Source organism: Hermetia illucens, chromosome 6, assembly GCF_905115235.1.
Source record: "Hermetia illucens chromosome 6, iHerIll2.2.curated.20191125, whole genome shotgun sequence".
Lineage (NCBI taxonomy): Eukaryota > Metazoa > Arthropoda > Insecta > Diptera > Stratiomyidae > Hermetia > Hermetia illucens.
Window position 1 is genome coordinate 69,686,097 of NC_051854.1, and position 26,777 is coordinate 69,712,873.

Below are 26,777 nucleotides of genomic sequence, written 5' to 3' on the forward strand. Positions count from 1 at the left end.
TTCGACTCCCCAATCTATATCCGTAGCGTTTTGTTAATAGTAGGGTCACCTCGTACAGGGTGTGGCTATCACCACTCACTAACGATCTTGGTAGACGAGAGGCTTGGCCCCTGAAAAGGCACACATCTTCCCAGAGGAGAGACAGCTCATTCTTAGAGAAAGATAGGTTGGCCTCAGGGAGCTATGTTCCGCATCAGTCTATCCTGCAGTGCACTGCTTGACCCCTAAAAAATACATATAATAAATGTTATTTTTCTTTCAATAATTTATTAAAATATATCATAGGGCCTTTGAGATATTTGACTTCAAAGTGTATTGTCGTAACTGTCCAACTTTTTAATTGGTTGACTATATATGCCACCTTTTATCATGACCCAGATAACAACTGGCGTAGCTTCTGAAACTTTGCAATCAATCAGGAAATATGGTGTCGCAGCCAAGTACCTTCATTAATATACCATTTTATTTATTGACAGACATCCCATTTGGCATAATTGCTATGAAATTTAGTATGAAAATCTTCCTACAAATGCCTATCTAGTTTTCCAGTAAATCAAAACCAGCAGCCATCAACTTCTACGAAAGTTTATGAAAATGAATTGTTCAAGTGAATGTCATACTACATATCTTCTTGTCAGGAGTCATTCACAATAAATTGTCTAGCACACCATCACCAATTAACTCTATGACATGTACCTGACCTCAACTAATTCAATATGTGACCACGAACTAATTAGTTGTAATGTTCCCTTCACAAGGGATAAAGTACCGTCCATCGACGCCACTCGCACTTGCACCATCCCCAAATATTTATCTTTGAACAAGATGTCAAGTTCGGAGGCATCAACAAACTGTTATATGTCTTTCAGGTTCAACCATAAACGAAATTGAGACTTCATTGTCGTCAATAATTCAAGGCACTGAAAGGACATTTATCAGGAATTCAAGCAGAAAAGGAACAACAGCAACAGCACTGTCACCGACGCCAACAACTAACTTAGTATCGTCATCATCACCGTCACCGACGTCATTGTATCCCCACAGGGCGGTTACAGGAAGATCTATGGCTATCACGGCGCTTCCTGGAAGCATATCAACATCAGTAGCAACACCAATAACAGGAATAATCAGCGCTTCATCAATAGCTTGGGCATCGATGTCACATGCAGGAATGCCAATCCCTTCGCTGTCGCCAACTCAACCGTCCAGCACCCCTCCAGCGACACAGCGGCCAACAATTCCACGCGTGATAACGTTCAAAGTCTTGCCAACAATTGACGCCAGAGAAGACTATGCAAGGACAACAACAGAATCCCCGATGTCAGGTGCGCCCGGGGAGGCTTATCTGAATGTTACCAGCCAGTCGGGGACACATGCTTACTTGCCTTGTAATGTAAGTTAATATGCGTTGTCTAGAATTAGTGTTCGGTTTTGTTCAGTATGTCCGGACAAATGCAATTTCCTCGTAGTTTATTATGTTAATGGTAGTCATATATTTGGTTATGTTCGGGAGCAAATCACGTACATGCAATCTGTGTAAACAATATTCGCATCCAAGTACTGACCCGGTTCAAATAATCGGCATGTATGTACACATGTACCTCGGAGACAACTAATTGGAAACAATCTATTCTATCAGGTTCTAAATTGCATTATATCCAGCGACCTGGACAGTGACCACTTTAATCTGAAAGTGGAAAGATATATGTTATATGATGCTTTCTATATAATCTTCGAGCGTGGGTTGCTAACCAGCTGTCTGAATTATCTTTCTTCAAGCTCAATATTGCCTGGATCTTATGTATCTTTAATTAGGTTGCCTCCTTTTTAACCAATAGATGAAATGTACTGATTAAATTCTCGTAATCGCAGGAAAATTTCCGTTATAACTCTTTGCTGAGTATATTATCAGAACTGGCTTACGTTGAAGAACTTTTAGTAAAAAAACAAAATAAAGTCTCAATGTCCCAACACAACCCAACAAATCAATTGAGGGGTTGAAACGAACAAGCTGGAGGACGCACGTCGTCAATAGCCAAGAACACACGCCAATGAAGCCATATTTTACAGTGTATCCTCCAGTGAAAAGCCGTTTACGATGAGATACATAAGGAGGGCAAAGTGCGCTTGTATCTTAATGTTAATAACCATTAAGAATGCACAGCTATTATTGGTTACTAGCGACTGAAACATATAAGTTAATTTGATCCCCTTTCCTTAAGTATGGCTGCGGATCAGGTAAGTCACGTTAACGTCAATTGGACACAACAACTCCCTTCCTCCCCTCCCCTCCCGTTGGTAAAGGGAATTCCCTGACTTGAAGGCTCCCAAAGCCGGGAGAGCGGGAGGGCTAGCCCGAAGTAATGTGTCAAACGGTTCCAGGCTAGTTCTCTGATGACAGCGAGGTGTTTAGTTGGTAGTCCGCCAGCGTGCTGTTGCGGGAGTCCAACACTCTGTGCGTAAACGCATTCACCTACCCTACTCCCAAAAAAAAAACGTCAATTGGACACTTAGGGCATATCTTCGAATTTATATCGACCTACTTACGACCAACTGTCCGGATAGCTCAGTGGTTAGAGCACTAGGCTGTCATACGGAAGGTCGCGGTTCAAATCTCACTGGAGGCAGTGGAATTTGCATCGTGATTTGACGTCGGATACCAGTCGACTCAGCTGTGAATGAGTACCTGAGTCAAATCAGGGTAATAATCTCGGGCGAGCGCAATGCTGACCACATTGCCTCCTAGTGTACCGTTACGGTCTTGAATGAAGTGCTCTAACACACTTCAAGGCCCTGATCCAATATGGATTGTTGCGCCAACGATTATTATTATTATAACTTAGATAAAGTTAAACGACATGCATGTCTAAATAAACGCCTTTATGTTTTACTACCAATAAGAGAAGCAACTCTGCGTGCCATTACAGAATAGAACTCCTATTTTGAATGTATGCTTAGCGAATAAATTATGGCCAGTCAGAACGCTCAAGAGAAGAGTGGGCACTCCTTGGCACCCTTCGCGCTGCCATCATCATCCCGTACCGGGTGTGCAGGGAATAATAATAACAATCGTTGGCGCAACAATACAATTGGATCGGGGCCTTCAAGTTTGTTAGGAGGTAATGTGGTCAGCATTGCGCTCGCCCGAGGTTATTACCCTGATTTGACTCAGGTACTCGTTCACAGCTGAGTCGACTGGTATTCGCCGTCAAATCACAATACAAATCTAATTGATACCAGTCAGATTTGAACGGCGACCTTCCGTATGACAGCCTAACAGCGGGCTTTGCTCCCGTTTATTGCACTCCGGATTCCCCTTTTGGCTGATCTATACTCTGTGATTTTGACTTATGGCTCCTCGCAGTCGTCAAGACGTTGTTGTCGAGAGCTCTGCAATTTCCCCCGTCCACCTTCCTTCCACGCACAGAAAGAGCACCGAGCTGGCGCACACCGAGATGTTGTCTCAACCTCTTCGAAGGCGATGTACTAGCCGCTTGCCGAGAAATCTTCCAAAACTCACCGCCTGTCTAACAGTGACACCAGTGATTCCGACGCAAAGGTTACGTTAGGAATGCTTCCTTTGTAGTTTAAACGCCGAAGCGTTGGACTGAATCCGGTGTTAAAAACTATAAGTTCTATTTCCGCTGCCATTTTGATAATACATTGCCCCCTGGAGTCTGGGTAAGACGCATCCCATTCACGAGATCTGACGGAGAAGTCCTCTCCGATCAGGACCCAGCTTCTGTGTCGCTATAGCGCCCTTGAGAACATCAAGCCTGCGTTGAAAGTAAGGGATCGTCTCATTCAGGGTCAGATAGACGCTAAAAAACGTTATCCTCAACACCGAATCCAGTCAAAGCCATCTCCTCTTCCTTGGGTAAGAACCCTAATCAGCTTATGCGGTCCCGAACCACACACGGCACTGTTTACTGATGAGCACTAGATCTGCCGTGATCTCCGCAGCAAACTGCGCTGGCGACTCGTGGTCGGTTGCACAGTATATGTTTATGTGTACGATGCGAAACATGTTAACCACGCCCTAGCTCTTTCCAGTTCTGTTCCGAAGACTGAATGCCACCCCGAGCCCCAGTGTGCGCAGCAAATTCTTGGGAAGATTCATCTCTCGAACGCGGCAAAGATTTTGCAATTTTTTTTGCTAAGAACCCAGGTCTCCGAGGAATACATAAGGACTGGCAAGATCATAGTCTTGTAGAGTAAGAGGGGTCAACCCTATGGTGAGACGTTTCGAGCCGAACAGTTTTTGTAAGCTGAAATAGGCTTTGTTGGCTACCAACAACCGTGCGTGGATTTCATTATCGTAGCTGTTAGTGGTTGGGATTTTCGACACTAGACAGGAGAAATTTTCAACGCTCTCAAAGTTGTAGTCTCCTATGTTCATTGTTTTCGTATGGCCAGTTCGCTTTGATGTTGTCCTTTCTTTCGGTTTTCGTTTTGGTGCTGACGTTGTCACCATGTAATTTGTTTTACCTTTATCAACGTATAGCCCCAGATCTCACGCCAATCGTCACCTGCTCGATCTGGATGAAGGTAGACTGTACATCTTGGGTTGTTCTTTCCATGATGTCAATATCGTCAGCGGAAGCCAAAAGTTGGGTAGATTTGAAGGGTGGTGATGGTGTCTCTCGCATTTGCATCGGCGTCGTGAATCACTTTCTTCAGGGCCAGGTTGAAGACGACGCATGATAGGACATCCCGTTGTTTTAGACTCTCGAGTGTGATCCTGCTGCTTTCATCTGGCCTCGCACATTGACCAGGGTCAGCCTAGTCAGTCTTATCAATTTCGTTGGGATACCGAATTCTCTCATGGCCGTGTACAGTTTTACCCTGACTATGCTATCATAGTTGGCCTTAAAATCAATGAAAAAAGTTTTTCCATCGCTTGCCGCACAGAGAAAATCTGATCTGTTGCTGATTTGCCTGGAGCGAAGCCTCTTTGGTTTGGGCCAATAATATCCTGAGCGTATGGGACTATTCGGACTAGCAAGATAGCGGAAAATATCTTATAGATGGTACTCTGCAACGCGATACCTCTACAATTGCTGCACTGCGTAATATCCCCCTTTTTATGTATGAGACAGATAATGCCCGTTGCCAGTTGTCAGGCATTGATTCCCTGTCCCATACTTTGAGCATCAGTTGATGAACCACTTGGTGTAATTGGTAGCCTCCATATTTAACTAATTCGGCTGTAATTCCATTGTCTCCTGGCGACTTATGATGTTTAAGCCAATGTATTGCACGGACTCTTTCTTCTATGCTTGCTGGCGGTAGCATGTGTCCGTCGTCTTCAGCTGGCGGGATATCCAACTCACCGATATTTTGGTTGTTGAGCAGTTCATCAAAATGCTCAATCCACCGCCAATATGCCCATTCTGTCGGTAATCAAATTTCCCTTTGTCTCGGCAGGATGAGCATCGAAGTGTATAGGGCTTCATTCTGTTGACATGTTGGAAAAACTTCTGGTCCTGGTGCGGTTGCTCCCTGTACTTTTATAATTCACATATTTGTTGGATCTCCAGGCTTCCTTTTTTCGTCTGTGAAATCGCTTGTCCGCTCGACGGAGTTCTTGGTAGGTCTCTGCGCGTGCCCGCGTTCTTTGAGAATGCTACATTACTCGGTATGCGGGATTTTTCCGTTCCGTTGTTAGCTTACATACATTGTCAAACCAGCCGTTCCGACTTTTCTTGCTGCTGGGACCAAGTATGTTTGCGGTTGTTTCAATAATAACGTTTTTAAGGTGAAGATCGTTTGTTGATGCTACATCTCCAAGGCATCTGTTAGCTGCGAATATTGCGGGATCCATTTCCATCTTATAGGTGTTGCGGAGAGCTGTGTTGTGAATGGTTTCAGTATTCACTGTCACCTGGTTGTCAGAGGGCATTGTAGGTGGTGTTGCGATTCGAGCTCGGAGTACTATGCCAACAAAATAATTGTTCGAGTCCATATTAGCCAATCTATATGTTCTTACATTCATCAAGGCTGAGAGGTGCCGGCATTCGATAAACACGTGGTCAGTTTGATTGAAAGTGGTCCCGGCTGGAGAGACTCTCATATTTTTGTGGACCGCTTTCCGCGCAAACCAGGTACTTCCAACAACCATTTCGTACGATAATGCTAACTGAATAATCCGCAGTCCGTTATCATTGGTGTCCCTATGTAAACAGTGGGAGCCGGCGTATCGCTTGAATACGGGCTCCGTCCTTACTTGGCTGTTAAAATCCCCAAGTATAATTTTGATATCATACTTGGGACAGGTTTCAAGGTCCGCTCAACTGCCTCGTAGAAGGTATCCTTCTCCGATTCTTCAGCCTCGTCTGTAGGACGTGTACATTTATCAGGCTTCTGTTTCTAAATTTGCCTCGCAAACGCAGAGTGCACAGTCGTTCGCTTCTATTTTCAAAGCTGGTAACATCAGGTTTCATTTTCCGGCTGACTAAGAAACCTTCTCATAAGGCATGTTTTACTGGATGGCCACTATAATATATGGTGTAACGGCTCTTCTCCAGGAAACCGGTCCCTGTCCAGCGCATCTCTTGCAACGCTGGTACATCAGCCTTATATTGGGCCAGAGTATCGGCTAGCTATTCAGTAGCATTTTGTGTGTACAGGGAGTGCATGAGAAAATGCGCAAACCGTTGTTCCATTGTCGTTGCCGGATTTGTGGCTATGAAATCCATCCAGTCCGAGGCTCCTCCCGGGGCTTCGTAACTTTGATTTTCCGTATAGGGTTGGCAGCCCTACCCAGCCATCAACCTGGAGGACCAGTTGGTACGTTTTGTCCCGTTTTTAGGCGCGGGAGACTCGCCTTCATTCTTCTCCGTATGCAGTTTTTTATGGAGAAAGAATTCCAAACGATTACCTTGTGGAAGGGATAGTGTTTGGTAGTAGAGCTGTTGGTGTTGGTGCAGCAAGCATTTCCCATGTTTTATACTCCATCTTGGGTACCAATCCACGTTTCGCCCTGGGACCTATACTACCCTTTGACCGCCGAAATAACTCCAACTAGACTTTATTTATCTCCTTCCCTGAACTCAGCCTTTTTATTTTTGTTTCATTGAGGATAGTACAAAGTGCATTGCCTCAAACCCTGCGACTTCATCTGGGCATGGGACTAGCATGCTTTGTAAATAACATATATATGGTTGCTGTTCACTCCTTGGTGAGTAAAGCGCGTCAACCACATCTACGTGTCTTCGTTCGCGGTTACCTGAAATGCCCTTCAGCACCCCCCACGATTTCTCGAGACGGTTGCACTCCTCCTCTACTGATCTACGCCAAGTGTCCTTGGGGCGACCCACTCGTCAGCCATTTTGTGAGGGTGGATTCCACTACAAAGCGTAACTCGCAATGCCATTGTCGCCTGCCACTTCCGTCATGCGATCGTAGTGCGTACCAGTGGCAGGCTTATGCGCTGACCAACTTCGAGATGGTATCAGGTCCGTGTACTCCGATGATTTGTTTGATGATTTATTTTACAATGTGTTATATATACTGAACTGAAACAAAGCTAATGAAAACCATTTGATATTTCGCTAGCTTACATGAGTCGACATCCATAATAAAGCAGAAAGCACCTTTAAAATACACAAAATTGCACTCAAGCTCATATAGAATAATTGAAATTACTTTCGTCCCTGAAATTTATTTCACACAGACTCTAGCTGTGGTGCTTATATTTGAACAATTCACTGGAGAACCAACTTGCCATTGTTTAGCATGAATGATAAAATAACATTTTATCTAAAGTGGTTCGGACTTAACTATCGTCTATTTAGACTACACCAGAAATTACATTATTATTCACCACTACCGCTACGCCACCGCTACCCCACACTACTTCGTAGCACAGGATCCATTATGACGTCTGAAAGTGTTTCTCTTAGCTTCGAAATGATACAATTTAATGGTATTTCATGACTTTAAGATGGAAAATACATGGAAAAGCACCCGGAGCTCCATTAAAGCATCCCGAATTGCAAATTTTTTCGCTATTTTCATAATGCGCTCGGCAGCATGCTCTGATGTGTTTTCGCTTCTTTCTTCATCGCGCGTATTGTCCTAATGCCCATTTTGTATCTAATACCATAAAAGATACATTTGGGATGTGGGTGAAGGCTCCTCGAATAATGACTTCGCCACACTTTCTTTAATATGAGTTGCTCTGTGGAAGTATCCCAAAGTATCATAGACGAGCTTACTATGTATATAGATACCCCAACCCCGTTGCCGTTCTATTTAGCTTGAAATGAAATGATCTCAAAAGGACAACTGGCAAAGGAGAATGTGTCACAGCTTAACTGCGACGACGACGTCAACGTCGACAGCAAAGACAGAAAAGAAAATAAATAGCAGAATTCAGACAGCCGTAAAATTAAGACCATCTCAAAGGGGCATTCGTTATATGAAAATTTTTGCGTTAAAAACCAATTCAAAAGGTGTCCGGGAAAGTTTTTGTATAACACAGAATGAAATTAGCAGGAAACGAACACGTTTCTTGTATGTGTGCTGGGATATATATCTATTCAGCTGGAATTTACGGAGGAAACGAACCATCTGGCAGTGCAAAAATTAAAAGGTTCAGTGGCTGCACCGAATGAAGCGTCGTTTTTCATTTGAATAATTTCAAAATGGGGGAGTAACTTTGGTTTTAAAGTAGCATATTTTGAAAATCATCTGATTGATTTCGGCGGTTTTTTTACTTTATTTCATATCAATTAGGCTGGAAAATTCACTTTTTACATATCCTCTGGTAAATTTTACCTATCATTCGGAAATATTTTCACAAGACGCAGTATTTTACGTTTACCCCCCCCCCCCCTGAGGGTGAGACTGGCAAATCCAACTTAACCATGATGATGTCAAGATCCTGCCCATTTGCGACACCATTAATTTTTGATTGATTTTTACCGGGATTGGAAAGCATGGAGATTCCACTTTCTTCTACATATACTCCGCCTCTTCTCCCTTTCACTGAGTCCATAACTTTTTAAGGGTCGGTTACCGCCAAGAATTTTCATCGGGTCTGAAAAAGGAAGGAAAAGTTCCTTTCTGTCCGCAAAATCCTTTCCCCGCAATCGCACTGGTGGGGAGAGTGAAAGGGCAGGGTGCAGCTCCGTCTATAATCCCCATAGGCTTCGCGACGATGATTGCCCCACCAATAAATTTATTAATGATACGAAAATAGCCCCTTTTCGGACCCATAACATTTCCATGGAATGATCGCCACTACTCTTCAACAATGTTAGAGTGAAGGGACCTCTTCTTCCTCCTGCATACCCGCTTTATCCCCTACCTCTCCAAGGGTGTCGCGGATAAATAAAACTTTATCATGATGACACCAAAACATCTCCAATTTGAAGTGCGAAATTTGTTAAAAAAGGGTTTACCGCTCGAATTTCCAAAAGGGTTAAGAGAGAAAATCTCCCCTTCTTCCTTCATAACCTCCATTCCCTCTTCAGGAATGGTAGTCGAGGTTAAACCTAACTATTTTGACTTGAAAATAGTCCCTGCTCCAACACCATCACTTTTTAAGAGGGATGTCTATCACAATTTTTTAACGGGACTAAGGGGGGTTGGGTACCTTTAAAGATGACCTATAAAGATTTAGGCCGGGATGGGGAGGGGTTTCATTGGATCTAAAGAGGGGGACTTTCCTCTTCCCCTATGTAAACTCTTCATCCTCTATGGGGATGGGGTTGAAAATTCAACCTTTGCCGGGGTAAGAAAACGGGTTAAACTACTGAGCTGCCAAACTTGAAAAAAATCCCAAGGTTGCCCCCATTTCACATTTAGGTCTATCCCGCCCGACATATTCTCACTTAAATTTAGTAATAGTATTTTAACGTATTGAGGAATTCTGTTAAAAATCCCTTCTTGGTTTATCCTGGAATCAAGGAATTATGGTACTCACTTACTGTTCTTTGCCCGAAATTGAAGAACCTTATACAAAACGAATAATGAAGCTCGAAAATACAAGATAATCTTTTAGAGAGAACCTCTTACTTAAACTATACGCTTCGAAAATGATACGCATCCGACAGGCGTACTCATTGCGCACGCCTGTGGACTATGAAGCGGTTGTCAGGAATCTCTCCACTTCAGCAGTTTACCCACAATTAAAATCAAGGGTTTTCGAGAGAGAACTCGTGATGATGCTACGACATCAAAACGTTTTCTCTCAGTGTCTCTCTCCTGAAAGAATTTGCTGTAGCCTGTCCAAAGAGGCCGCCTTGTGCTTCTTCCGATGCCCAAACTAAAGGGCTACTTCCCACCTTATAGGGCCTTCTTATGGTTGCTATGGTATTAATGCTCACCAGAACATGGATTCAAACTTCAGGCTCCCTAGGAGTGCGAACCGCTCGTAGCACGTGAAGAGATGGCCGGCTTCAATTTAACAAGGGCCTCCCGTAGAAAGCGCAACAATCTGGTTGCTCCAAGTCTGTCTCTCTTGTCGTGGATCTGGGGGCCTGAGGTGTCGAAGGTTATCCCGTATATAAGACCAGCAGCGCAAAGGGCCTGTAATATCGACATATATGGTATGGAAGCGCTTTGTTGACTTAGGGAATATTTGTACTTCCTTCCCAGAATGTGTAATGAACTTGCTCTTTTGGCATTTGTTGCAGCCTCTGGCCCAAGAGTTCGCGTCCCTATTCATGGACGGTCAGAAATACTTGCTGGAAACGAGCCTCTCGGGGTGTACAATATCGTGCACCAAGCAGAATACAATGGGCGGGATCCCTTTTCGGATGTCTCGAAGCAAATAGAGGACGGTGAGTGAAAGATAGGGAACTCGTTGAAGTTATATTTGGCGTCCGAAGCTCTGAAGAACTGCTCCATTATTCTAGGCCACAGAGATTGTCGCAGAATCAATTTGGGATGGGATGTTGATCTCCGACTCTGGTACATGTTGAATATCCGATGTAAATTGGCTGGTGGGAGTTAAGTGTCGAAAGTAGCAAGGGGATGCTAATGTAGAGGCAAAGTCAAAGGGTTACGGTCCGCGAACAAGGTGAAAAGCCTGTTTGCAAGGGAGAAATGGAAGTACTTGGTGTTAGATACGCGGCTGTTAATTCACAAACTAAGGCGCTGTAATTAACTTGAGCGAGATTCAACTGTTTTGAGAAGAAACCCAACGCAAAAATGCAAAAATTGTATGGCAGTTTGGGTTGACACCCGGGATAAGGCGCTAGTCAGCAGTCCATCTTGACTGAACCTGGACTGCTCACTTTTGTGTCATAGCTTTGAACGTACTTACAACCTTGCCAAGATTAAAATCGCCGTTTTCACGAGATATCTCTGGTATAGTAAGGTAACAGAATACCATACCTGTTAGCTAATGTGCAATCTATTCTGAATTGTTTGCCAAATTATAAGTTCATGTTATGTTCCGTCGCCATTAGTTCACCACCAGACGGGCTGGTGGTTATCTGGGACTACCTACCGTGAGTTGTGAGTCGACTTTGTTCGGAAATAAACCGGAATTGCTGCCATCCAGCAAGTTTAGCTTGTTTGCCTGGGTCGATTTGACCCGTTACACATCCTAAGGGACCTTCACTCAAGTGAATCCGCATATAATATCTGTCAATCTGTCCGCCAGTGGGATGAACGTTTTTTTTTCGGTCATTCAAAGTTTGTAAATTGAACTGCAAGAATGCAGCGTTCGGGGAAGACGAAACAGAGGCTAACAATTGTAGAAGGCCTATGAAAATTGAGAAAAGGCGGGGATTCTTTTTGTGTATGATTTAAAGCGGCTCAACATAAGCGATAGCATGATTCTGGAAAGGGGAAGGTATTGAACTTAGTTAGTTTTTAAACAGGGTTGTGATTGGGCCCACAAAGCTCTGTTTCGAATTCAAGGGCTGAATACAAAGCATCCATTTTGATATTCGGGGATATACAGAAAGATATGAAAAGGTAAAGCTTCGCGGGGTTCGAATGAACAAGATTAAAAGTGCAGTCCAAGAAGTTTTGATGATATTAATTTGTCATTCATGAAAGAGGAGAAAAGTAGGGAAAAGATTGGGCGAGCAGGAGATCAGGCCAACTGAGAATGAAAAAGTTTGAATTGTCGGAAGAGGAAAGTCAGAGAGGAGAAGGTGGCAACAAGAAGATCAACTTGAAGCATAGGGAAAGTACACAAGAAACAATTAACAAACCATAGTTGGCAAGTCTACAGCGCCTAAAAATGGGAAAAATTGTACCAAGTGGTCCTCCAGGTTGGGGGTAGGGAAGAGCTGACAACCTTACATGGAAAACAACTTGTTACGAAACCACAACAGGAGCCTTAGACAGGACCGATAACACAATGACAAACCCGGGAAAAAGGAATAACGATTTGCGGATTTTCTCACGGAATGTGCGCTGCCTGTACAGAGATGGACTGCCAAGCAGCTAGCCGATACCTTGTTCCAATATACGGCTGATGTAACAGCACTGTAGCAGATGCGTTGGACAGGGAAGGGTTTCCTGGAGAAGAGTCGCTACACTATATATTATAGGGGCCATCCAGTAAACCATGTGCTCGGAGTAGGTTTCTTAGTCAGTCAAAAAAAGAAACCTGCTGTTATCGACTTTGAAAACATAAGCGAACGACCAAGAACTCAGCGCTTGTGAGACAAATTTAGAAACAGAAGCCTCATTAATGTTTACGCCCCTACAGACGGGACTGCAGAGTCGGAGGAGAATACCTTCTACGAGGCAGTAGAACGAACCCTCGAAGCCTTTCCAAGATATGATACCAAAATCATGCTGATTTTAATAGGTCTGTCAACTGAAGATGACGGACAAATACTGCCACCACCAAATATAGAAGAAACAGTCGGTGCAATTCATCGGCTTAAAAATCATAAGTCGAACCAATACTTCGCGACTGGCAACGAGGTATTATCTGTCTCATACATAAAAAGGGAGATATCACGCAGTGCAGCGATTATTGAGGTATCACGTTACTGAGTACCATAAGATATTCTCTTCTATCTTGCTAGGCCGGATAGCCCCATACTCCCAAAATATCATTGGGCCATACCGAAGAGGCTTGACTACAGGCAAATCAGCAACATATCAGATTTTCTCTCTGCAGCAAGCGGTGGAAAGACTGTTGGAATATGGACATCAGTTCCATCATCTATTATCATCATCTAATATTCTATAAGGGCAATATCTATGATAGAACAAGAAGACGAGGTAGACCCTGCCTGAGATGGAGTGACGCCGTAGGTCAGGACGCCAGACGACTTTAAGCGATATCGAATTGGTGAACCTCGGCGCAAAACCGGGCTGTCTAAAGTTCCTTATTAAGGCAGGCCTAAACTGGATTGATGATGATGATAGTTGGCCGAGAAGACACGTGAGGCAGGTAGAAGAATGGCGACATAGCCCTTTATCATTGGCAATAAATGTTAACTTTTGAGGGTTTGCTTTGTTGAAACTTACATAGTCCTGGTTCCTTCTACACTTTAATAGTTTCTACTCTTTCCCTCTTTTACCGAGCAGCAAATCTCCTCCCACTTCAATAAAGTATTGCATATACTCATGAGTATATTTATTTATTGCAAAGAGAAATTGAAAGTTTATTTAATTAGCCTTTGAGCACTAGGAATTCAATTTTAATAAACGAGCTATGCAAAGAGCTCCGAACTACTTTGCACAAATTTACTAGACTACTTTGTAATTACAGAGCTAGGAATATTCCAACGAAATAACATTAATTTGCAATATCCAAATATGTAAAGTTCCTGTTCTTCCCTTTCGTGCTATTTAGGTGAAGCAGCTAGTGAAGAAGCCGGTATCATGGATTCGAGTACGAGATGGTCACATATTGACAGTGGACCAGACGACATTCATAGCTGATCAACGTTTTCAATCTATAGTATCCTCCAGCTCGGAGAAGTGGTCCCTGCAAATTAAATATGTACAATTACGTGACGCAGGCTGGTATGAATGTCAAGTGTCAACTGAACCGAAAACTAGTGCACGGGTGCGCTTACATGTTGTTGGTAAGTACTATCCAATTAAAATTAAATTTGGGCATGTGTACTCTTCAATTAGAAAGTGCTTTAGTACTGTATATAATAATTTAGGTAGTAATTTAGTTCTGGGGGTCATTTATATTGCTTGGTTGAAACTATTATGCAGGAACAAATATGTAGTCCTTATACAACTAGTCATTTTAGTGGATTTTTGTAGAAATGATTCAACAATTCCTCTGCCTCGCACGTATGCGGTAGTGCCAGTGACTTGCCACCGGCGGTAGAAAGATGGAGATCCTCTAGGAAACCAACAGTATTTTCGAAGAATGAAATTAAAAATTCAGAAGGGAGGAGACCTGTATGGCGGAGTGTTACCAAGTACCTCCTTCACAGCCCTGTTTGGAATAAGTGATGCTCGTGCCCCTTGGACGGAACTAGGCTTATTTGCGGCCATCGGTCGGAAAGACCGCGGGCACCTAAGGGGAGTTAAAAAGGCGGGACTAATTAATTCGAGCAGTATCCCTCATGAAGAGTGCCGCCATTATTCCTTAATGTCTAATTATGGGTCTTTACATTTGAAAAGCTACACCTGTAAAGCAAGAGCGAGAGTATTCACTTTCGGGTGATATTGACGACAACTTGGACCTATTATAATTTTGTTATTAATAGTGCGATTTCCACTAAACTTGATAGAATCATGCTCTATGTTATAACCTACATTACTAAAAACTTGGTGGTAAAAGGAGGAACTTAAGGGGGTTTTGCTGCCAATTACCCAAAATTATACTATTATTCACTTTATTTGAAACGATATCGGTATGGAAGATATTTCGGAGACTAGGTACCATATAGTGCCAGCCTCTTGATTTTGTTTTTATTTGCCGTTTCTGAGAATGGCCCGTTAAAGAAATGACCACTTTCAACCCCCGTACTACCCACCTTTCCAAGAAATATCAAAACTAAAACCGGTTTTGGAAACTATTAACCGAGACCTTTCATTTGAAACCCTACATGACTATATTTAGTGAGAAAAAACTTTAACTTAATATAACTTTGTTAGTAATAGCGCGATTCTGACCAAACTTGGCAGGATCATGCTCTATATTGTAGCTTACATCACTGATTTCGTGGTACTAGGATGAACTTAAGGGAGGTTTCGCAGTCAATTATTAACTTTATTTGAACAGATATCGGTATGTACGGTATTTCGGAGCCTAGACACCATATAGATTTCTTTTTTTTTCAAATTATCTGCAGTTTCTGAGAATGTGTCCATTAAAGAAATGAAAAAATGTCAAAACTAAAACCGGCCTCGTCAAAGCCTTTCAATGGATACTCCACATGTCTATATTTGGTGGAAAAAATATACACCCCCTTTTTGCATATATGGAAACCTCATGCTCATCCATCTATTGAGCCGGATTTTATCCACAATCGGACGGTCATGGTATCGCTCATCGATTTCGTCATTGTGTAGGCTACCAATCATCCATCCTCATGAAGGGGGCCAAAAATTCTTCGGAGGATTCTTCTCTCGAACGCGCCCAAGAGTTCGCAATTTTTCTTGCTAAGAACCCAAGTTTCCCAGGAATACATGAGGACTGGTAAGATCATTGTCTTGTACAGTAAGAGATTTGACCCTATGGTGAGACATTTCGAGCGGAGCAGTCTTTGTAAGCTGAAATAGGCTCTGTTGGCTGACAACAACGGTGCGCGGATTTCACTACAACCATCTCCGAGAAAAATGCGTGTCATAGACAGACAGACAGGCATACAGTAAACGCAATTTAATAAGGTTTTGTTTTACACATGCTACCGTATGGACCCAAAAACATGAGATCTATATACAGTGCTAGGATCTCGACAAAGTAGCGTCCAAAGTAGAAATTCTCAATGCCTTGAAAGAGGAATTTTAGCTCCATCCAATCCATTGTGAGTTTAAGAAAAGCTGGTGCTTCAAGTGCCTCATGTTTGGACACTTTGCGAAGATAAGCGTCAGTGAAGGTGTGAAAGGAAGGCCACATTGCCAACGAATGCAATAGTGACCCCAAATGCCTTTTGTATGAAACAAAGGAGAGAGTGGGTAACCGGCTTGTTGCTGGAAACAATAAATGCCCGGAATTCAAGAAGGCGTTGACTGAAGTGAAAATTTGCGGATTATTCAAGCAAATTTCTATCATTGCAAGGTAGCAAGCAAAAGGAATGCTTTAAGGACCCCTGCTACGAGGCTGATGTAAACTCATGATGAGCGCCTACAAAATTGTGATAGGACGATTCGGAGGGCGTCATTTAAGCAGATCACGTGCGCTATATTCTTGTCAGCTAGGGATTATTCCATTAGCAAGATAGGACGCTGATACCTAAAGTCAGATAAACCATTGATTTCATCATTTGATTACTTGCTTCACAGAAAATGGAATTCACGGAAAGGGTTGCATCAGCAAAGATTGCATGATAGTGACCCTGGGCGTGAGAATTGCATTCAATTCGGTCAATTGGAAACTTGCCCGAAAGTCTGTAGCGAGGATTGGTGTTTGCACTATCTAGCTGTGGTTTCCGTAGCTACTTGTGACAAAGGACACTCTGAAATGATACCGATGCATGTTCAAAAGGAAGCGACGGTGGTGGGTTACGTCGACGACATTGCATTGGTCCGCCTCGAAGATGCTGAGTTATGGTCAAGCGAAGCAATGAGTGAGGTTAAGGCTTGGTTCGGTAGGTAGTGTCTGGTTGGTACTTGCGGCGAACAAAACGGAAGCGGTCATCATCACCACCGCAAAAGAAATTTCGCTGACATTAAAATTGGAAGTTATATCATTTCTAAGCCGTTCATCAAATACTGTAGGAGGGCCGCGTCATAAAAAAGTAGGTTGACATTTGTAAAGAACGGATGTTTCTAAAAATTAATATTAATATCATTAATATAAAGAATTTTCAAATTTAAATTAAATTCAAGTAAACTTCATAAATAATATAAAAAGATGGGAATATTAGTAACACCTTTACTCAATTAATACAATAAAATGTAAAACTTAATTTAAAAAGTTACCTTTGATTTACTAAGTTTCTTTTTCCCCGAAAACTTTTTTCCAAAAATTTGTTTTTGACTTGGGAATTAGGGGCGACCCGCCGAGGGGTGGTGGGCTAGATCGGCTTCCCACTACACGGCCTAAAGGCGCTCGGATCGGCCATGGAGTCCGTTAAGAGGAAGATCCAAATCTTAAAAGCGCCAAAGTAAGGATAGCCAACCTTGAAAGAAAAAATGGCGAACTCGATGATCTGAAATATCAAAGGTCAGTATTGATAGAGAAAAAAGGAAAGCTAATGGCTGGGGAGGCGGGACCGCTGTCTCTAAAGGCAGCCAGCAAAAAAGTGAAGCTTTCTTCGAATACTTCCGCAGCTATGGAGAAACCAGGCTGCCTTGATGGCGAGCAAGTTTTAATCAAGCTGACAATTGGAGAGGCGATGACAACGCTGGCGTGGAAATGTCCCAAATGAGGGTGCTCACCAGGCTGGTTGCGCTATGAGTTTTTGCTTTATGTATAAGAAAACAAATCGGGAAACCAGAAGCTTGGCGCTTCAGGTATGGAAGACTTTCTGTTTCCCTGTGTGAGGAGTATAACGCAGTTCTCCATTGGCTGATGGTATTGACTCGATTTAAATCGCTCATTTCTATCAATGGCAGTAACAAGAGGGACTATTAGGTCCGGTCCGGCATCAAGATGATGTGGACTTAGGACCCCGTAATTCTCAAAAAAATATTGTCAGCTCTGGCCAAGCTCTGGTCAATAGGGCGGATTTACGTTCAATATAATACGTAGTCATGTTGTGTTCTGCGAATTATATAAAGGAGCATTTACCATCTGCGAGCCGCTTCGGTCACGCTGCTCCCAGGGCAGAGGTTATGCAGCATCTGACGTTTTGCCTTTGCCCTGGTAAGAAACTGTAAAGTCGTTATTGCTCAATATTTTGAAAGAAAAATATGTTATTCCGTAAGAAGTCACGAGGAACTGTGCTGAGAATCAAAATCGGTAATAGCGAAATACAACACCTTATTTACTTAGGTATTGACTCTCATAGTGTAACTGCTGATGCGCAAGGCAATTACATTATGATAGACCATGCTCTCAAACTCGAACTCATAAGACAGCACTTTGAATTGGTGCATCGGCCAAGAAAGGACTGAGGACCAGTGTGACTTCTGGAAATCGTGAAATCGTGATACCGTCTGGTTGGATGGCCTAACCTTCAGGTTCTTAAAGATCGAGTTTCTCGATCACCACGTAGCGATGATGTGTGGCATGCTGCAGGGCAAATGCTTTATCATCACAGATGGAAATCTCACTATTAATAGAGAATTTCATGTTCTGAATAGATTGCAGCAGGGAAAAGTGACTGCGCCTACACTTTGGCAGTATTTGTGGGCGAATTACTTAACTTGTTTCATCATCATCATCAAAGGCGTAATAGCCGGTATCCGGTCTAGGCCTGCCTCAGTAAGGAACTCCAGACACCTCGGTTTCGCGCCGAAGTCCACCAATTCGATATCTCTAAAAACTGTCTAGCGTCCTGACCATCGTTCCATCTCAGGCAGGATTGCCTCGTCTTCTTTTTCTACCATAGATATTGCCATCATCCTCATCCATATGGATTAAGTGACCTGCCCACCTCAACCTGTTGAGCCGAATTTTATCCACAACCACACGATCGTGGTATCGCTCACAGATTTCGTCCTTATGTAGGCTATGGAATCGTCCATCCTCATGTAGGGGACGCAAAATTCTTCGGAGGATTCTGCTCTCGAACGTGGCCAAGAGTTCAGAATTTTGTTGCTACGAAACTGCCTCTCGCATTTACATCTGAATCGCGTATCACCTTCTCCAGAGCCAAGTTGAAGAGGACGCATGATAAGACATCCTCTTGTCTTAGACTGCTGTTGATATTGAATGGCTTCGAGTGTGATCCTGTTGCTTTTAACTGGTCTCGCATATCGAATCCTCTCATGGCGGTATACACTTTTACCCTGGCTATACTGTCATAGGCGGCTTTAAAGTCAATGAAAAGATGGCGCAACTGATGGCCATATTCCAACCGTTTTCCATCACTTTCCGCAGAGGAAAAATCTGAGCTGCTGCCGATTTGTCTGGAGTGAAGCCTCCTTGGTATGTGCCAATGATGTTCTGGGCGTATGGGATATCTAGCCTAGCAAGATAGCGAAGAATATCTTAACAATGGTACTCAGAGTAACGAGTCAAAATGTATCAATTTAAAGTGAGGCAAGGCTCATTTTCGGAAACTACCTAATCCAAAATCCGAAAAAATCATGTTCCACCCAAACTACACGCCAAGTTTCACACAAATTCGCCTATTAGCGCCAAAGTTATAGCAGTTCAAACTTATCAAATTCGTGCAATTAACAGCATCCTAAGCCATACAAATAAGCTGCTAACGTTATAATTAACGAGAATAATTGACATTCCAGTGAAATATTACAATTCCATTCAAGAAGAATCTAATTCTGCTCAGCTCCTTTTTATATTTGATATAGATTAAATCCTTGGCATTTGCTAATAATATTAAACTGAGAGTGGGAAGCGTATGAGGTCGACTATTATGAATACAGGGCTTTCCATCAAATGGTATATTTAAATCGCTATCTAAAAAATAGAGGGCAATGGCATTTTTTACTATGTGACACGGAGCTGTCGCGCACTCGTCGCTCCTCACATCTTCAGCCTTTGTCCCGTTCGCAACCGGGGTCGGCTCATCGTGATCAGTTTCATCATTTTATTTTATCAAATGTCTAATCAGGATGTAATCGCGCGGATTTTAAATCCCCATCCAGCGTATCAAGCCACCGTTTTTTCGGCCGGCTTACCATTGACTTCGATGTTCAGACCAATATTGGTAGGTGAATCCGCGTTAGCGGGAATTACGTGACCACAGTATCGAATACGCCTCACTTGCAGTTTTTCCGGATATTCTCATTTCAGACGTGATCAAAATGTGTCACCACCAATGCAATGCAAATTCTTCGTCTTCATTACCGCAAGACGCTGTTCATTGTCTTTTATAATCGGCCAACACTCAGAACTATAGAGAGCGGCAGACGGACGACATTGCAGTAAATTTTAGATTTGAGACGTTCGCTGATACGTCGATCAAAAAGAACACCAGTTGTGGAACGCCATTTCATCCAGGTCGCATTAATGCGTGAAGAAATTTCAAAACGCAGTTCTCCATTGGCTGACATTGACATTGCTCCGAGGTATTGAATTCGCTCAATTCTGCCCAGGTTATTGAAGCTGATAGCACGAAGCAATTTAAAAACATCTCGTCAACGTCGTCAGCCAATGGAGAACTGCGTTATGCTTTTCACACAAGGAAACACAAAACCTTTCATACCTGAAGCGCCAAGCGCCCGGTTTCCCGACTTGTTTATATCTGTTGTAGGATAATTTTGTCATATTTGTGAACAATATTGGACTCCTAGTGTGAAGCCTTTAAGGTTGCTCGTTATCAATAAAGTGCTTTCCAGATAAATTTTTTTTTGTGAAAGTGGATCTTTCAAAGATTCCTATGTGTACGCAGAACTGTAATGCACTCATCGTTTCTCACATAGGGAAACACAAACCTTTTATACCTGAAGCGTCTAGCTTCCGGTTTCCTGGTTTGTTTGTTGTTAGATTATAAGATTATTTTGCATTGATTTTTTTCTCAATCTACATTATTACTCTTCGATATTTGTTCTAAATAAAAATTATTTTGAAATAAAAATAAAAGGGACGCGTCAGATTTTTAGGCTGCTGCCAGGTAGCCTTATGCAGTCCAAATTTGATAGGCTTCATCTGAAGCGATGTTCCTCATGTTCGTGGCAATTGGCATCCTGAGAGATAAGATAGAATGAAATTGGACCTCACCTGATTGTCTGCATCGAGGTGGGTTCCGGGGGCACCCAGCGTACGTATTTGCCCAACACCCGGGGTTCGTCGAAGAAAGAAGGAACTCAAAGGAGAATCTACAGTGAGTAAAGTTGAAATCCGGACACCGTGGTATCAAATACATACATAGGTGCTCAGAAAGGGGGGGTTGCGGGTTGCATGTGTTTAGTTTTTTACAAGAACATAACGTACAGTCTGGTAGGTACAATGCAAAGAAAATCAATTATCTTTTTCTTCAGCCTTGGTTCCGTTCATATGCGGAGTCGGTCTTTGATTGGTTTCGATATTTTGGTTCATCAAAAGCCTGATTTAAATGCCGTTGTTTCGACAGAACTTCTGGTCGCTTACCATCAACTTCGATGTTCAGCATAAAATTGGCCAGTGACTTCTCGTTAGCGCAAACTACGTGACCATGCCATCGAAGACGCCCTTTTCGCAACTTTCCACGATCGGTGCAACCTTATATCGATCGCGGATATCCTCATTTCGGATGTTATCAAGGCGAGTCATCCCACTAGGCCAACGCAACATCTTCGTCTCCATTACCGCGGCTCATTGTTACATTCGATCATTTTATTTTTAACGACACTGTATGCATTTTCTTGGTCGGCCTGCTGCTGGATCTGTCACCAGGAGACTTCAGGCAGGATTTAGCATAGCGGAATAACTCCAAATATACTTTACTTATCTCTTTCCCTGATCCTAGTATTTTATTTTGGTTTAACTGAGGTTAGTGCAAAGTACGTCCCCTCAAACCCTCCTCTTTTGTCTGGGCTTAGGATCAGCATGCTATGTAAATAACATGGCCGAGTTATAGATGTAATAAGTCTGTTTAGGCTATATCGACTCTTTTGACTCTTCTTCCTTCAAATAAGCTTGGGAACGTTTATGGCGAGTAAAATTGGTATTGGCCGCCAAGTGAGGTAGTTAGGAAATCGAAACGTTTAATATTTTTTATAAAATTCTGATTTAAGGGGGTCATCCCGTGTGCCGGGTTGGAGAAATCGATTTTTTTTTGCATGAATTGTATCTATATATAGTGGAGAATGTGTGGGCAAAGGGATTTTCCGAAATTTCGAATCGTTCAGAAATTACAGTGTTAAACAGGTAAGGAGTTTGCAGCCCCAGCTAGAGTACTCGATGAGAAAGAGCATCGAATCTTTTTTCATCTGTTAGTTTTTTACCTGAGCCTTATAAATTCGAACACAGGTATAAATATAAAAAGATGGAAAATCAATCAATTGTCTAAACTTATTTGCTGTTTGGAATAAAAAGGATATTCCAGTCTATAGTGAGCACTGAAAGGCTTTCAAGCTATACTTAGTTTTATTTTGTGCCGTTTGTTTGTTCAGTGATTTTTTTAAATGGATTGCCGTTCAACGTCATGCTCGCACTAAAAAACGAGTATTTCATGGAATCGATACTTATCAGAGAAGAAAAAGGACTTCGCATCAACATCAGCAAAGAAACTTTCAGCAAGGATGAACATGGATGTTCCAATTGCGATAACTTTTGTATATTGTGTATTGGATTTTGCTGGAGTTTTCTCCGGTATTTCTCCAAGTTTCTACAAATAATAAAATATACGCAATAGTAAAAAAGGAATGCGGAGGACATGTCGAGAAAAGAATGGGAACGCGGCTTAGAAATGTAAAGAAGAATCACAAAGGCATTGGTGGAAAAGGGGCTGCAGAACTTACTGATAACCTCACTACATTTTTCGGGCTAGCTATTCGTCGACACGCAAATTCGATAGAAGGAATGAAGCAAGAAATGTGGGCAACTTCCTTCCATAAATGTTCCACAGACGAAAATCCTCAGCATCAAAATTGTCCAGCAGGTGAGGACAGTTGGTGCAAATGGCGCAAAGCGGAAGCTAAAGGAGAACTGGATAGTTTCCACCACGAAAAGGCACCTTTGATTGAAGAAGTTCAAATAGTCATCAAACCAATTTACGAAGATTTGTTACGAGATGATCTCTTGAACAGATGCTTAGGAGCAGAGACCGAGAATAACAATGAGTCGTTAAATAAATTGATCTGGACTTTCGCTTCTAAACACCTTCATTCTGGGGCTAAGGTCGTAGAAATGGCCACTTTTCTGGCTGTGATTATTTTCAATGAAGGACTCAACGGCATTCTCAAAATCCTAGTGACAATGGGAAGTCAAGTTGGTCACATATGTCAGGTTTATTTCGACCGCGTAATGAAGCGCGAATTTGGCGGTCCGAACGACGATCGACTGACCTCGCTAGAAGAGCCAGAATTGAAACCAGAGAGCAACAATCGGCCTTACTTTTATGAAGAAACGGAGGGTGCTCTGTATGGACCGGGTATAGCAGGTTAATGATGAGTTAAAATTTTACTGTTGATAATGACATTTAAATTTTCAAATGCGTTTTTCTCGAAACTGCATCTTGAAAACCGGCTGCCACCATAGCTCAAAATCTATCCAACCAAATTCTTTGAAATTTTCACGACCTCTTTAATACATATTTCTACGGTCCGCAATCGGACGGGTCGTTTTTTTTATTCATAAAAAAAGCCGTAAAAAAACACCAAAATCCAAAAAATTAAGTTTAAAAGCCCACCAAAAATTTACCTTTTAATATTTTCTAATTATCCTAGTTTGCGGACCATGAAATATTGTCCACATTAAAATGCCGTTTAGTTTTCTTTCCTAAGATGAACACAGCGCCCTCCAGCGTGGCAGCAGAAACCGCCTATTTTTGGAGATGGGTGCATAAATTGACACGTATTCCAAAAACTAGCTACGATATCAAGCTAAAAAAATTTATCGCATATACTAGAGACATCAATAAATATATGGTGAAAAAATCACGTTTCTATCTTTATCCAGTCCTCCTAAATAATTTTTCAAATAAAAGGCAAAAAAAACGGCCTTCACACGGGATGACCCCCTTAATAGTCTCATTTTGCTTAACAAGGAAGACTCGACAGAGGGTGTGCTATACCATGTTGGCCTTTTTACAACATCTTCGTGAAAAAACAAGGAATGCTATGCATCAAAGCTTTAAATATTTTTCACTTTTCATAAATTTCATACACGGACACCATCTTCATTCAATAATAATAAAATCATCAAAACGTCGCCTGCAAAGCGAAATATACGCATCCTATTTTTCCTTTTGATATTGCCCCCATGAGGAAGTTTGAGAATGCGAAAATAATTTTTCCACTTAGCTCAGAGATACCCTCGGAAAGTCATAAATATATCAGGATGACAGATACGCTATATCGGAGCCAAAGAGGCCGTTCCAATCTCCGAATTTCCTATTTCGATTCGCTTCTTCATTTATTTTTTCTCTCTCGTCCTGCTCTTTCCAGAACCGAGAACAGTGGCCTTCGGTGAAGCAAATCGACATGTTAAAGCTGGCAGTCAAGTTACATTACGATGTATCGTTAAAGGAGCACTAGAGCCACCGCTTTTCTTCAATTGGTACTTCGATAGGAAGCAAATATTCTTCCATAATCTGAATCCGAACCAGAAGCAGAACCCAAATAGTTGGCGGACGGAAATCGACAAACCAACGACGATAGAGGGCAATAGCAGCGATAACCATAATATAGACGCGAGTGCGAGCACAGATACGGTAAGGGAATTTTATTTCAAATTTGGGTCAAATCGAATTTAGATTCACTGGCAGAGATGCTATCGATTACAGTTAGACAAAAAATAAAGGAAGCGGCAGAGTCCGATTTTTGGAATTAAATTGATTGCAGGATCCACTTTTATTGGCTTCCAGCTTCAAATCAACGCTAGCCAAATATTGGACTGTGATTAATTTATGATTCCAGAAGATGTTTGAACGTTCTCCCCATGAGCTGGGGGGGTTTCTATCGAATGTTCCGTAGATATAAATTGGTATTGTAATCGAAGCGGACAATCATATTGTGGTGCATAAATTGAATCAAACGGGATCGAAGAGGAGTCTTTCGCAAAAATCCTGCTATTGTTCATTCTTTCTTCCTCCACTGTACTAACGTGCGTATTATCTGTATCTGTTATCTGTAGGTCGCCTCATTAATTATACCGTCAGTCACAAAAAAGGACTCCGGAAACTACACTTGCAGTCCATCGAGCAGCGAGTCAATTACATTCGTCCTTCATGTTCTTAATGGTAAATTGATTTCGACATCAATTCGAAACAGAATATTTAGAAATTAGAGATAAGCCAGAGAAATTCGGTTCAGCATCCAAATTACATTTGTCGTCCTTCTTGTATCTTTTTTCTTGCAGGCGAATATTCAGCATCAGCTATAACATCTCGTAGCTGTGATTCGTTTCAACGCAATTTGGTCTGGCTTATTGTTATGATTATAATCCAAAGTCTGCAAGTTTTCTTTAGGCGTTCACAACTATGGCAACATACATTGGAGACAATGAAGTACCATTGAGGAGGTCAAAAAAGACAGAGATTGCCTGAATTGCGGTGCTGGTCGATAGGATAATGAGACTTTTTTCGGGAGTTTTGTATATAGTGATCCGCTTGTAATGTAAGCATAGTACGGAATTTTGTGGTGGAGTATCGACGTCTATTGCCAATGAAGTAAACCGTTCTGTGTAAATATCATGAGACTCAATAAAGTAAATTAAGGTAACAGGAAAACTGTCGTTTTTTAAATTCTAGCTTATTTAGATATTCACCGGTTTCGGGTTTTCAATATAAATCAGCTTTTAAAAGTGAGTAATATTTCCTTAGTTTCAATTAAAGAAAACACATTAAGAAAATGATTTGATTAGTCTGAATTCAATCAGCTCTGTTCTTTACAATAACAAACATATAACGATATGGGACTTCAGTGTGTCGAACTTATTCTACTATTGTTTCTATGGTAAATCAAATCACTCTTGACTGCTTTTGTCAGTCGAATTCCTTATCTATATCGTCGCCGTATTTGCATTCTCCCATTTACAAGTTATTTGGAAATCATCGGTTCGTTCATACGTAAGCAGTCTACCGTAATATCTGGGAGAATATAATAATGAACTCCGACTCCGCCTAATGTGCTGTAGAACTACACTTTGTATCTTATTCGTTACTTCGGATCGGTGCTTCCACCCAGTGACAAACTGCATTATAGATTTGTTTCATGCATCAGTGCAACCTGGCTGGAATGGGGCCCTATGCGAGTCAATGAAAAACAGTCTGTCAAACTTGCAAGTGTCGTGCTCGATGTTATTGTTCATATTTTACCAATAGTTTGGTAGTTTGTACCTTGCTACCTTGTCATGGTGGGATAGCCTGTAGTAGTGTACTACTGCAGTGTTCAGCACATGAATATGGGAACTAAGCTTCAAGTGATTAGACGCTAAAGACTTCTAATCAACCAGGATTAAAAGGAATCAAGTCCCAGCCGAGGCACAGATATTAGAAGGCTCACCAAATTCAAGTCCGCCACCGAGAAATCTATGCAAGGGATGCCTGGCATTTCAGTTAGTGCCTACGGCACAGTCAACCAGAAGCGCAAATACGGTAACGCACAGTTCAAGGAAAACTGAAAATTCAACAAAAGGCGCTCGGCTCGGTTAAACAAACGCAGAACGAAATTTCAGCCAATCGGGACCGGATTAAGTCAATGTGGGCAGACTTCCAGCTGACGGCAGAGAAAGACGAAACTCTTGAGAATGAGGACATGGACGACGAAATGTACTACCGCCAGTCCGATGGTGCCGGACGCACGGAAGTAGAATGTTCTGCGGAAGGTGTCGCGAAATTGGTGGCCACAAGGAGACCCACGCTGGATGCAGCTGATTCTTTGGTCAGCGGTAGTGTGCATCTGAATCGTAAGACCAACACATTTTTCGTGACCGTGCTTCCCCGGGG

The 26,777-nt window shown here is 42.2% G+C and overlaps 1 protein-coding gene across 2 annotated transcripts in view; it reads left to right on the top strand.

Annotated features, from left to right (window-relative positions):
• The window catches only part of LOC119659531 (zwei Ig domain protein zig-8-like), a 44,061-nt gene extending 18,511 nt beyond the window's left edge, over positions 1 to 25,550 (top strand). For both annotated transcript variants that reach the window (XM_038067668.1, XM_038067670.1), the window contains 5 exons: positions 870 to 1,393; positions 13,781 to 14,015; positions 24,277 to 24,542; positions 24,965 to 25,070; positions 25,190 to 25,550. In XM_038067668.1, coding sequence (XP_037923596.1) covers positions 870 to 1,393; positions 13,781 to 14,015; positions 24,277 to 24,542; positions 24,965 to 25,070; positions 25,190 to 25,347 — 1,289 coding nt within the window. In that variant the 3' untranslated portion in view covers positions 25,348 to 25,550. The remainder of the gene's footprint in view (positions 1 to 869; positions 1,394 to 13,780; positions 14,016 to 24,276; positions 24,543 to 24,964; positions 25,071 to 25,189) is intronic.
• The last annotated feature ends 1,227 nt before the right edge of the window (positions 25,551 to 26,777 follow it).